This window comes from Pygocentrus nattereri, chromosome 11 (genome assembly GCF_015220715.1).
Source record: "Pygocentrus nattereri isolate fPygNat1 chromosome 11, fPygNat1.pri, whole genome shotgun sequence".
NCBI lineage: Eukaryota > Metazoa > Chordata > Actinopteri > Characiformes > Serrasalmidae > Pygocentrus > Pygocentrus nattereri.
The window spans coordinates 9,605,443-9,619,223 of NC_051221.1; the positions used below are offsets into that span (position 1 = coordinate 9,605,443).

Genomic DNA, 13,781 nt, shown 5'->3' on the forward strand with positions numbered 1-13,781 from the left:
AACAGTTTTTCCAGAGTTACTATGTTAGAAATAAACATAATGTTATGTAAAACGTCCAGACTTACTACATACTTCTGTAGTGTATCAATAAAATACACTTTTGTAATTACATGAGGCAAAACTGAACTTGACACACACATGTAATTACAAAGGCTGTAATACATCTGTAACACTGCATAAATCATCAGTAGTTAGTGTTGTTGCACGTTACACATGTGTAACTACACAGTTATTAAAGGCACTTAATATATAGTGGGACTGCAAATAAACAAACCAGTAAGAAGTCAAAGGAACTGTGAGCTGGTTCTCCTGGATGCCTCTAGCCATTACATAGATAAGTCCATGTACAGTACACTTGATTTAATGTAATGAAGCACTGATTAGACAAAGCAAATATTGGACAAAAGCTACAGTTATTACTAGGCTGCTAGAAGGAAAGTGCTGGAACGGTTAAACGAGCACACCGACCAATGTAAAATCCCTACTTTTTGTATTAGTCCTGTTTCTATTCAATCTCATCATGTTTCTTTCTGAGGAAATAAACACTTAATGTCCACAGAAACAGCTTTTTCATTCTATTTTTCTCAGGTGTGTTTGTTTGTGTGCATACCGGAGTGGAGTTGCGTCTGCGCTGGCGTTGTGTAATATCCGGTGTGCTGGCGCTCCAGCGCTCGCTGTGCTGGTGAGGGTGACGGTGGGAACAGGGGGTCAGAGGGGACGCAGACGCAGATCGTGAACATTGATCTACGATCAGATACAACACAGTAACACAGTTATTTATTCTCTGTAACTCTACACTTTACAGACCAAACACTGATACAAATACAGGAAAACAGTTATTTATCCTCCATAACTTTGCACCTTAAAGACTGAACTCAGACAGTAACGGTTATCTAGCCATCACAGTTCAGGCCTACACTAGTTATATCACATTAGCACAACTGTGTTTTTCACTTAGTTTTAATACGTGCTAATGCAATATATTTTATTCCTGCTAAAATAATTAGACATTCAAATGAAGAGAATTAAATGCATCATTGTTTTTTTTCCCTTTGCAGACTTGGGACGTTTACAGTATTGAAAGTTAACAGGCACAATCGAACTACATTCGATATTGATTGACAGACAGAGACAGTAATAAAGTAACTGCCCACACAGCTTGAGCACACAATGAGAAACTCATAGGCTCAAGTATGAACTAAACACATAAAAGTGGATGAATCACATCCTTGTGAATCAAAGTGCAAAAAAAAAAAAAAAGGCAGTCCACTCTACAGTGGAAAAGATGTGTCTTTTGAACTTCAGTGGGCCATAAATTAAATACAGAGCTGTCTGTGCATGTCACTCACAAAGGGAAACAGAAAGTTGTGTGGTCTATGTGTATAAACACTGTCCACTGAAAATGTGAAGATACTTGCCTTCTTTTAAAGTGTTTTTAGAGTAAAATCTGAATGTGTTTTGTTTCAATTAAACTAGAAAGCATACAGGTCTGTGCAAAGGTCAGAAGCCAAACATTTAGCAGCCAAAATGTCCTTTCAGTAAAAGTTATTTTTGCAACATCAGAACAGAATTTAACTGAAAAATAGACAGAAGCCTCAACAACTAAATCTAATTTTTTTTTTCAGTATTCAGTGTCCTCTCCTTGGATCACCACCTTATCGTGGTGGAGGGGTTTGCGTGCTTGAATGATCTTAGGAGCTATGTTGTCTGGAGCAAAAGCTCCTGGTAGGGTCTCCCATGGCAAACTGGTCCTAGGGTCACAGGTCAGACAAAGTGTGATCCATAATAACCCCTATGAAGACACAAAAGCAGGACTTGTGTACCCTGCCCGGAACAGGGTTACCGGGGCCCCACCCTGGAGCCAGGCCTGGGGGAGGGGCTCGCCAGCGAGCGTCTGGTGGCCGGGCATTTACTCATGGTGCCCGGCCGGGCCCAGCCCGAAGGAGTTACATGAGTCCCCCCTCCCATCGACCCACCACCAATGGGAGGGGCAGTAGTAGGGGTTCGGTGCATTGTGGATCGGGCAGTGTCCGAAGGCGTGGGCCTTGGCGTTCTGATCCTCGGTTGCTGAAACTGGCTTTTGGAACTTGGAACGTTACCTCACTGGCGGGGAAGGAGCCTGAGTTGGTGCGCGAGGTTGAGAGATACCGGCTAGATATAGTCGGGCTCACCTCAACACACAGCTTGGGCTCTGGGTCCAATCTCCTTGAGAGGGGCTGGACTTTATTCTTTTCTGGAGTTGCCCATGGTGAGAGGCGGCGGGCAGGTGTGGGCTTTCTCATAGCCCCTCGACTCGGTGCCTGTATGTTGGGGTTTTCTCCGGTGGATGAGAGGGTAGCTTCCCTACGCCTTCGGGTTGGGGAACGGGTCCTGACTGTTGTCTGTGCTTATGCACCGAACAGCAGTTCAGAGTACCCAGCCTTCTTAGAGTCCTTGGGAAGGGTGCTTGAAAGTGCTCCTCCTGGAGACTCTATTGTTCTACTGGGGGACTTCAACGCTCACGTGGGCAATGACAGTGTGACCTGGAGGGGTGTGATTGGGAGGAATGGCCTCTCTGTTCTGAACCCGAGTGGTGTTCAGTTTTTGGACTTCTGCGCAAACCACAGTTTGTCCATCACGAACACCATGTTTGAACACAAGGATGTCCATAAGTGCACATGGCACCAGGACACCCTAGGCCGCAGTTCAATGATTGACTTTGTAGTCGTGTCATCGGACTTGCGGCCATGTGTTTTGGACACTCGGGTAAAGAGAGGAGCTGAGCTGTCAACTGATCACCACCTGGTGGTGAGTTGGATCAGGTGGTGGGGGAAGATGCCGGTCAGACCAGGCAAGCCCAAACGTATAGTGAGGGTTTGCTGGGAACGTCTAGCAGAAGAACCTGTCAGATTGATCTTCAACTCATACCTCCGTCAGAACTTTGACCAGATATCGGGGGAGGTGGGGGACATTGACTCAGAATGGGCCATGTTCCGTTCCTCCATTGCGGAAGCGGCTGACTGTAGCTGTGGCCGTAAGGTAGTTGGTGCCTGTCGGGGCGGTAATCCTCGAACCCGGTGGTGGACACCCCAGGTGAGAGATGCCGTCAAGCTGAAGAAGGAGTCCTACCGGGCATGGTTGGCCTGTGGGACACCAGAGGCAGCTGGCAGGTATCGACAGGCCAAGCGATCTGCGGCTTCAGTTGTCGCCAAGGCAAAAACCCGTGTATGGGAGGAGTTTGGTGAGGCCTTGGAAAGTGACTTTAAGTCGGCTCCGAAAAGATTCTGGCAAACCGTCAGGCGACTCAGAAGGGGAAAGCAGTGTGCCACTAGCACTGTATATAGTGGAGATGGTGTGCTGCTGACTTCGACTGAAGACGTCATTGGGCGGTGGAAGGAATACTTTGAGGACCTTCTCAATCCCACCGACACGTTCTCTAGTGAGGAGGCTGAGTCTGGGGACATGGGAATAGGCTTGTCCATTACTGAGGCCGAAGTCGCTAAGGTAGTTAAGAAGCTCCTTGGTGGCAAGGCTCCAGGGGTGGATGAGATCCGCCCTGAGTTCCTCAAGGCTCTGGATGTTGTGGGGCTGTCATGGCTGACACGCCTTTTCAACATTGCGTGGACATCGGGGGCGGTGCCACTGGATTGGCAGACTGGGGTGGTGGTGCCTCTTTTTAAAAAAGGGGACCGGAGGGTGTGTTCCAACTACAGGGGAATCACACTCCTCAGCCTCCCTGGCAAGGTCTATGCAGGGGTACTGGAGAAGAGAGTCCGGCTTATAGTCGAACCTCGGATCCAGGAGGAACAGTGCGGGTTCCGCCCTGGTCGTGGAACACTGGACCAACTCTTCACCCTCTCCAGGATTCTGGAGGGTTCATGGGAGTTTGCCCAACCAGTCCACATGTGTTTTGTGGATCTGGAGAAGGCATTCGACTGTGTTCCCCGGGGTATTCTGTGGGAGGTGCTTCGGGAGTACGGGGTACATGGCTCTTTGCTACGAGCCATTCAGGCCCTGTACAAACAAAGCTGGAGTATGGTTCGCATAGCCGGCAGTAAGTCAGACTCGTTCCCAGTGAGAGTTGGACTCCGTCAGGGCTGCCCTTTGTCACCGATTCTATTCATAATTTTTATGGATAGAATTTCTAGGCGCAGTCAAGGGATGGAGGGTGTCCGGTTTGGTGACCTCAGGGTCACATCGCTGCTGTTTGCAGATGATGTGGTCCTATTGGGGACATCAGGCCGCGAACTTCAGCTTTCGCTGGATCGGTTTGCAGCCGAGTGTGAAGCGGCTGGGATGAGAATCAGTACCTCTAAATCCGAGACCATGGTTCTCAGGCGGAAAAGGGTGGAGAGCCCTCTCTGGGTCGGGGATAGGCTCTTGCCTCAAGTGGAGGAGTTCAAGTATCTCGGGGTCTTGTTCACGAGTGATGGTACAAGGGAGCGGGAGATTGACAGGCGGATTGGTGCTGGGTCAGCAGTGATGCGGGCTCTTTACCGGTCTGTTGTGGTAAAGAAAGAGCTGAGCCATAAGGCAAGGCTCTCGATTTACCGGTCGATCTACGTTCCCACCCTCACCTATGGTCATGAGCTTTGGGTAATGACCGAAAGAATAAGATCGCGAATACAAGCGGCCGAAATGAGTTTCCTCCGCAGGGTGTCTGGACTCTCCCTTAGAGATAGGGTGAGAAGTTCAGTCATCCGGGAGGGACTCGGAGTAGAGCCGCTGCTTCTTCACGTCGAGAGGAGCCAGCTGAGGTGGTTCGGGCATCTGGTTAGGATGCCTCCTGGACGCCTCCCTCGGGAGGTGTCACAGGCGAGTCAACCTGGGAGGAGACCCCGGGGAAGACCCAGGACACGCTGGCGCGACTATATCGCCCAGCTGGCCTGGGAGCGCCTCGGAATCCCCCTTGGAGAGCTGGTGGAAGTGGCTGGGGAAAGGGAGGTCTGGGCTTCATTGCTTAGGATGCTGCCCCCGCGACCCGAACCCCGGAGAAGCGGAAGATAATGGATGGATGGATGGATGGAGTATTCAGTGTGTGACTCTGTACCTTTATTACAGCTTACATTCTTTTCAGGAGACTCGCTTTCAGTTTTTCAAAGAAATCTGCAGGGATGTTTTATGATTACTAAATCTGATACAGAAAGCTGTATTTTAGCTCAGTAATCAGATTTCTGGGTGTATGGGTACCCTTACTCTGATTTCTTTCACATTTCTCAGTCTGTGCATGAGTGAAAACAGACCGTGGCACCAGAACGAAGGATGTAAATATTCTTCATCTTGTAAATGATGTATGTTCATATTTTCAGGTAAAGTGACTCAATGTTATTAAAAAAAGCATCGGCATGAAGTTTGAGTTTTATGTTACATTTACGTCACGCCTTCCTCTGTGAGTTCACTGGCCAGTTGTAAAGCAGAAATCTGATTACTGTCTGACTCATGTAGACCTGGAGTTTCCCCATTATCTGATTACTCAAGAGCTCAATGTAAATATGTTGATCAGATTACTGACAAAATCTGATTTTCTGCGGTTATCAGATTTTTAAATGGATGTAGGGCAGTGTTGGTGTCGACCAGGTCTTCCAGGTTGTTGTTAGGAGCTCCATTTCTTTGTAGATTTTAATCATTTTTTTTAAACTTTAGTTTTGGAAACTCCTGTTTCTAATCTACTTTTCTACCACTAAAGGGGATTATTTTATGTCTAATCTTCCTCAGAAATATACATTTATATATATATAAATATAAAAATAAACAAACTGTACTGAATGGTTTTGACTGGACATTAATATAGAAGGATGGTCACTGACTTTTGCACAGTACTGTACTTGTAAAGGTTTAGTTGGCATAAAAATCTGTGTGTAACTATGTTAATATGTTTATGCATTGCAAATCAATAAAGAACATACGATTTTTAAAAGGTAGGTGTCCCCATATTTTTAGCAAGCAGTTTTTGCGTATTTGTGTGTGTGTAACTCACGGGAGTCGTTGTTATTCAGAAGCGTGGCAGCGCTGCGGCTTCTAGCCAGGAAGGACAGTGTGGGGGTCATCAGTCTCTCAACGATGCGGCTCTCCCAGGGGCTCAGACGCAGACTCCGGGCTGCCAGGAGATCACACAGTTAGTGAACATGAACATGTACAGGGTTCAGGTCTGTGAGATTTGATTAAACCAACCAGTACATCAGCTGAGTTTAGAATGAGCTCCCAGATTTTTTGCATGCAATTTGGTAACACATAATCCATACTGCAGCACATTCACTCTGCTGGTCAAACACATGTACAAATACAACTGCTGCTGTTTTCCATTCCTAACAACTAACTGAAAGCTGGCTAGACTGCAGCTCATATTCAGTCAGTGACGTGCATAGAACTTCCAAAAGACCATGTCCCATTGTAATTGGTTGCTTTCACTGTCACTTCTTAATTACGTTAGTGGCTATTCTATAGGCCTTCAGTTCAGCTCCTAACCAATGGGAAAGCTCACTTGGCTGCATCTACCTACATAGAACAATTGGATCATTTTGATCTATAGAACAATTGGATCATTTTGATCTATAGAACAATTGGATCATTTTGATCTATAGTACAAATGGATCATGTTGATCTATACTCCAATTGGATCGTTTTGATCTATACTCCAATTGGATCGTTTTGATCTGTACTCCAATTGGATCATTTTGATCTATACTTCAACTGGATCATTTTGATCTATACTTCAACTGGATCATTTTGATCTATACTTCAATTGGATCATTTTGATCTATACTTCAACTGGATCATTTTGATCTATACTTCAACTGGATCATTTTGATCTATACTTCAATTGGATCATTTTGATCTATAGTAAAATTGGATCATTTCTAATGGGTGTTTAAATTTAATTTAAACCTTTTGTTTACAACCGAAACTTGAAATAAGGACTGCAGTACAGAGTCTCACTACCACAAGCATGACTCTATTACAAATAAACTACAGACACATTTTTATTTCACAGAAATCATCAGAACTCCTCTGAAGGCATAGAAGGCCTTGTTAGTTCTCCACTTATGTATTGTCTCTAGGCCTGGTCAATAGGGTGATGTAATCGGATATAATCAATATTGACAAGTAACCTGATGCCATTGCAGAAAATTCAATAATCACTGTTGGGAAATATAGAGAGAACTAGAGAGGACTAATTTGCCATTAAATAGCTTCATAAATACACTGGGGAACTGGGGTTTAGGTTCTTTTGTGATGCTGCACATTTTTAAAAGTCAGTGTTCTTCAGTTTACTAGAGAGAGAGAGAGAGAACTCTGTCAAGCAGCTGCCTGTCAGTTCTCTCTGCTACACAGTATAATGCAATTTACTGCACAGCTCTTTCTCCTCTACTTATTTCACTTTATGTTAAGTTTAGTTTAGTGCATGGAACTGAAAGTAAATTCTGTGCTTCGGAACTGCAACCTACTTCAGTTTGACTTACTAAAACAATAAATATAATATAATAAAACAATAAAACAGCAAAATAACCAACCAATTCAGAGTCCTGATCCCTGCCTTACAAGCAACAGAATCAGAACAAGGTAAGAAATATTAATTCATATGTACACATAACGTTTGACTCACTTTTTAATATTAAAACACTGAGCGATTCTGGGGTCTTAAAAATCACTAATGCCGCAGTAGAGTAAAATTCCGGAGTGACTCCACTATTACAGAAAACACTTATTTTTCAAATGTGTAAAGCACATGGACATCGCTTTGATAACTGCGCGAAGTGTGAAGTTTCTCCAGGAGGGAGCGCTATTATCAAAGAAGTCACCATAAATCTGCACCAGAAGGAATATCACCAATGCACATGTTGTGCGATGTCAATCAAAATGAAAGGTAAGGTAGTTCCTGAAGATGGTGGGCTTTTCCATATTGTTATTTAATATGTGATTTTTATTAAATCAGTAGAAGCTCAATGGTAGAGAATGTAAAACATCATGATTATTATATTTAGTTATTGTCCATGCCTAACTGAGACCTTGTATCTCCAAAAAGGTAACGTTAAGAGGAAAAGGAAAAACATTCATTACTTTTAATAGTAGTTAATGGCACAAAACAAGTTTAATCCATCGTTTTTTATCCCACATCAAAAATAACTTTAGACTTCTAGGAGTTTTCAAAACAAATCCAGTCCATTTAGAACCAGCAGTGACATCATCAGCGCAATCTTCGCTGTCTCACTGGTACAGAGTCTCTTTGTCATTGATCTTTTAAGAACATGACTTCATTCCAAATGCATTCCAAACCCAGGGCCTCTCACTGAGGGCTGTGCTGGTTATGTAATTCCCTGTAGGCGCATCCTGACCTACTATTTGTCTCTTAATTACATAATCTGTGAAATGTTTATCAACCCATTAACGTCTGTATCTGAAATGTTAAATGTTCTTTGGTCTGTGTGTCTGAGTGGGTATCAAAGGAAAACTATACAAGATTTCATCACTTTAGACCAGGGGTATTCAATTAAAATTCAATAAGGTCCAGTTAGAGAAAAATTCCTTAAGCAAAGGTCCAGAACGTCATAATGTCTAACCTGCATTATGACTCGGTGCCATGTATTGTTTACTGAAGTAGCCTAGTAGGTAAATCAGCATCTTATACAGTCAAGAACTTAATGTCAAATCAAATAAAGTACAATTCAGTCACATTTTAATAACATTTATTGATAGTTTTCTCTTTTAAGAGCGCAGCATGTGAAATAACTTCCCTCTGACTCACTTTCTTCTCTGACTGCTGTTTCTCGCCTCAGTGCTCATTGTAATGCACAGATCTGATTGGCTGCGTGACGCCACGTGTGATATTTACAACGCATGCAATTGGTCTGTGAGTCTCTCGGGCCGCTAAAGGTTACCATAAACCGTAAAGGCTAGAAAGGTTACGCAGATTAAAATAGGACCACCTCATCAAAATTAAATCATTCTCCACAGTTTATTGGTTGTAGGTTCAGGTCCGCATAGGACAGCATCTGGGTCCAGAGTCGGATCGCAATCCGCCTATTAGTGACCTCTGCTTTAGACCACTCAGAACAAGCATTTGTTGTGGCATTTGTTTTGTCATTGTACTACATGTATTTGTTGGCTGGGGTGGAGAAAGTACAGAGAATTTATATTTAAGTGAAAGAATTATTATTAGAAAATATTAACGTTAAAAAGTCTGCCTTCGTTTGGTCTCTGATTTGGTGCCTAACTGGCAGTACAAAGATTTGACCCCTGGTGAAATGAGAAATTCTTACTATTTTCTAAGTGAAAATGTTATTTTATTGCACAAGTTCTATTCTATTGTGAAAAATAACATACAATATATTAAAAATGCTTTTGTTGGTTTACAATGTAGAGTCTTACTGTGTTGTTGCATGTAATAAATCAATAAATGAAGAACAATTTTTTGAAACTGTTGGTTTTTAATTTTTCAAACTCTCACTCTGGGCTGTTCCTTTAACACAAAACACCACTATTGATAGCCGACTGACAGTGAAATGAGTGAAAAATATGTGACACAACAAATTCTGCTTTTCATTTGCACTGTAGCTTCTACATTACACAGAAGTAATTCTCCCATTCTCTCTCTCTCTCTCTCTCTCTCTCTCTCTCGCTCTCTCTCTCTCGCTCTCTCTCTCTCTCTCGCTCTCTCTCTCTCTCTCTCGCTCTCTCTCTCTCTCTCTCTCTCTCTCTCTCTCTCTCTCTCTCTCTCTCTCTCGCTCTCTCTCTCTCGCTCTCTCGCTCTCTCTCTCTCTCTCTCGCTCTCTCACTCTCTCTCGCTCTCTCACACACAGTTTTTGACCCTATGAAGACAGGGCATCAAATAAACTGACAACTCACGTCTCAGCACACAGGAGAAATTTCTCCAAGGTCATTCAGCCAGGGACTGCAACAACTTCATACTTTTTTAAACTGCAGGATTTAACAATGTTCGCAATGGTTGATAGCCCTCTGTTGCTAAGCAACAGCTGATTTTTTTTCTTCCCCTCCTTCACTGCGGCAAGACATCCTGAGCATGGCTGCCTCATGCACTGGATACATGATTACCATCTATGAACTACGGTACCACAACACTGCTGTCAAGCCTAACGTGAAGTCAAGCTTTTTACTTAAGTGAAACATCCTATACTCATTATTAGTTCATTTTGCTTATGTGTTAAGGTTATAACCCACCACACATTTCACTGGCAGTGGGTACATTTAACACTGTAAAATAAAACAGTGTAGAATGATTGACCTGCTAACTGGCCATTCTATTAGATCTCATAGTCCAGCCTATATCCACTTTAACACTGGCCAGAACCCCATCACTGCTGTAACGTTACTACCATGATAGCCAGCATATCACTGTGACCGGCTATTTATACCACAGCATAAAATACCTGAAGAAAAATATGTCATGAGAAATGTGAGAATGATGACAAACTATTATTTATTAATGCACTAGTTATTGCATTCGTGCTTCTTCATAGCCTTTACAATGAACAGTAACAGCACTTTTCTGTACGAAAACACTGGATTTTAAATAAAGTACTTTCACATTCGAACACAATACAACAAACATAAAAACAACTAAATGTTTTTATGTTTGTTGCATAGTGACAGACATGTTACTATGCAAGAAAATCAAATTACCAAAAAATGACACTGCATCTTGAAATTAGATAAAATATTTATATAAACTGCTTGAAATGAACTTACCTGCAGTCATAATGCAAATCTATATATATATATAATTAAATATTTCTGAATACAGAAATTTAGCATCTGTATTCAGCCCAAATCCACTACCTAAAGAAAACAGGGGGATTATGGGAGCAGACGTGGACATATTCAGATGATGAGAGAGAAAAAAAAGTTTCATTTTATTTAATTTAAATAATAAGTAATTTATATATATATATATATATATATATACATACATTAACAGAATAATTTTTCCATCTGTTTTATCAAGACGTCTACATGTGCTCTAAATGTATTCTAAATATATTACTGTTGTATGTATTCCAGCAGTGTGTGTGTGTGTGTGTGTGTGTGTGTATATATATATATATAAATGAACTAGTGCATATATATATATATATATATATATATATATATATATATATATATATATACACACACATAAAACAAAATGCATTCATTTTGCATGAAAACAATTCCAAAAAGAAAATCCTTTTGATGTCATATAATTATGGGTAGATTATATACATATATAAATATAATGCTAAATGCATCTCACAGAAAAAAAAAAAAAATTAAATCTTATAAGCTCTCATGCTCGTACAAACTCATTAATAAGCCTTATTAATCAGTTACTATGGCAAAATGTTACCGATCCTGAGTAACATAGCAAAACCTCTTCACTCAGTCATGTGTTACCAGTTAATTTATTAATGAATCAACCCATACTTCAGTCACAGTCATGTTCCAGCAGCCCAAACCAGCACCACCGACACAGCACACCAATACAGCCCAAAACAAAACAGCACGGTGGAAAAGGAAGTGACCATGAAAGAAAAGAAAACAAAAACAACAACAACTAAACAAACAAAACAAATGCACAGTTCTCACCATGTAGACCCCGAAACAACCACCACAAACCATGGAATTAGAGATGTGTGGGCTGGTCGAAGATGCATTTTAGAGGGAATAACTAAAAATTACCCACAATGCAACACAGGAACGAGCGTGGGTGGGCTGGGGGGGGGTGAGAATGACCATCAATCACCACAAGGCACAGGCAGGCAGGCACGTCACCAGAAACCACAGACTAACCCCAAGAAATGAAAGACAAGATAAGACTAATAATTCTTAAGGATGTCCCAATCCGAGCTGACAGATCAAGACTTGGTTTTAAAAGATCAGCATCAGTGATATTGAGCTTCACTCAATTCCAGTCCTTTCTTAAACCTATTTTACTCCGTTGTGCTGCTGTCATTCAGGTGACATAAGTATATTTCATCTACGTTCTCACATATCAAGACATATGTTATTCACTGTAACGAAAAGATGTCACCTTAAATTTATATGGCAACTCACTACACAGCTTTTCTTGACCTCACCCGACTCAAACTTCTTAGTTTGGTCTGCATCTCAGTTCAGTGAACAAAATAGAATTTACGTTTTTAACTGAGTTTCTCATCTCGGTCTTCCCACTACTGACAGCTGTGGCTTTGCTGGGCTTCAAACATACATTCTCACAAAGCTAGAGTGAATTATTAGACAGTTGCGCCACATGTGACCACACCAAGTTAAAACAATAAATATTTTCTACAGTGCATTACACACTTATGGACATGGAATGTGAGTAACTTCAAATGTTCCCAAGTGGTGCAACAGACCAAGCCATCACCCAAATAGGTGGTAATGAGTGAGGTAATGAACCCCAATGATGCCACAGCCATCCGTAAGTTAGTTCCCAAGAGGAAAAAATCTCAGATAGTATTGTGTGACAGGAATTGAAAAAAAATATATTATTTACCAAACTGAGATGGAGACTCAACCAATACGTTTCAGTTAGGCGAACTCTAGTGTCATCAAATTGAGTTAACACAGAAAAGCTGTGCAAAAACTAATCCCTTAAAATGATTACATTCTAAGGTTTATTATTCAGTAACTACAAGGAGTTCACTGCAAACTGGCTGAGCTGTTCTTGTGGTATAGAAGTGTGTAAAAAACTGGCCATTTGTGGGGTGAAGCTGGCTTTATCGGTTTATTGAGCTTGATCCAGTATCAACCCTTTCTTAAGGCTATTTCGACCTATTTGCACCAGAGCGGTGGAGGTAATAAATAGTCTTCAGTTACCCTTTACTGTAGGACTGTGTTCATAAGGCTACATGACAACATAAGCTTGTCATAGACCAACTTTTTATACTGTGGATATCACCACTTATAAAAAACACTCCGAAATCGAATTTTTCAAAATCAATATGTTGCCAAAAAAAATATTGTCATATTTTGTGAATCACAAAAGCTTTTGTGAAAGTATTGTGATGTTACATTTCTGTACTTTTTTGCCATTTTTTCATGGAAAATTGTGTAAACAGACTGGATGTGGTCTGGGAGGACTGAGAGAAGTGCTGAAAATGTGTTTCCAGAAAAGATTTGGGTGACTACTGACTTGTAGTGTTTGTTATTAGCAGTGCTAGCCTGCATCTAAAGTTCTAAACTAATGAAGTAAAATGTGGACACCAAATTTAAGTAAGTTAAATTAAAAAAGGAACGTTAAAAATGAAAGAAACTTTACATACATGTCACTTTTACCAATGAACTCCAATCACAGATAAGAAAGTGGAAGAGGGAAAGCTCTTTTGAATAGAAATGGCTGTATATTTTTAACAATTCACTTAAATAGCTAACTATTTAACATATAAACACTATATTTTTCATTAAATGGCCAAGTACATATTACCAGAAATATCTATTTACTACTGTGTTTACACAAATGTATAAAGGGTCAGACTTGTTACTGGCCAATACTCAAAGTTAAAGCACTTGGACTGGGATCAAACCTTAACTGGGACATCCTTAATATTACTAATAAAAAAATGGAAAAGAAGAAGGTGGGGTTGGAAGGTCTGGAGGAGTGAGAAGGGGATTCGGGGGGACACGGACGCCACTTAGCCTGCCTTACTTCGGTTGGGCGAGTTCCAGAGCGTCGCCGACGACTTGGACAGCCTGTTGTTAATGACAGGCTCCGTCTGCCGTGGCAGGTTTACTGTGGAGGCCGAGCATCTGCCTGCACCGGAGAGAACGCAACACATACACACACACTGTTCACAAGGGAACCACAC

General features: G+C 41.6%; 1 protein-coding gene across 6 annotated transcripts in view; it reads right to left on the reverse strand.

Moving 5' to 3' along the window:
- The window catches only part of map7d1b (MAP7 domain containing 1b), an 89,893-nt gene that overhangs the window by 15,901 nt on the left and 60,211 nt on the right, over nt 1-13,781 (reverse strand). For 4 of the 6 annotated variants that reach the window (XM_017715926.2, XM_017715925.2, XM_037542814.1 and 1 more), the window contains 3 exons: nt 13,622-13,726; nt 5,957-6,076; nt 611-744 (listed from right to left, as the gene is read on the reverse strand). In XM_017715926.2, the coding sequence (XP_017571415.1) occupies nt 611-744; nt 5,957-6,076; nt 13,622-13,726 (359 nt within the window). The remainder of the gene's footprint in view (nt 1-610; nt 745-5,956; nt 6,077-13,621; nt 13,727-13,781) is intronic. The other 2 variants (XM_017715928.2, XM_017715927.2) reach the window with 1 other exon arrangement.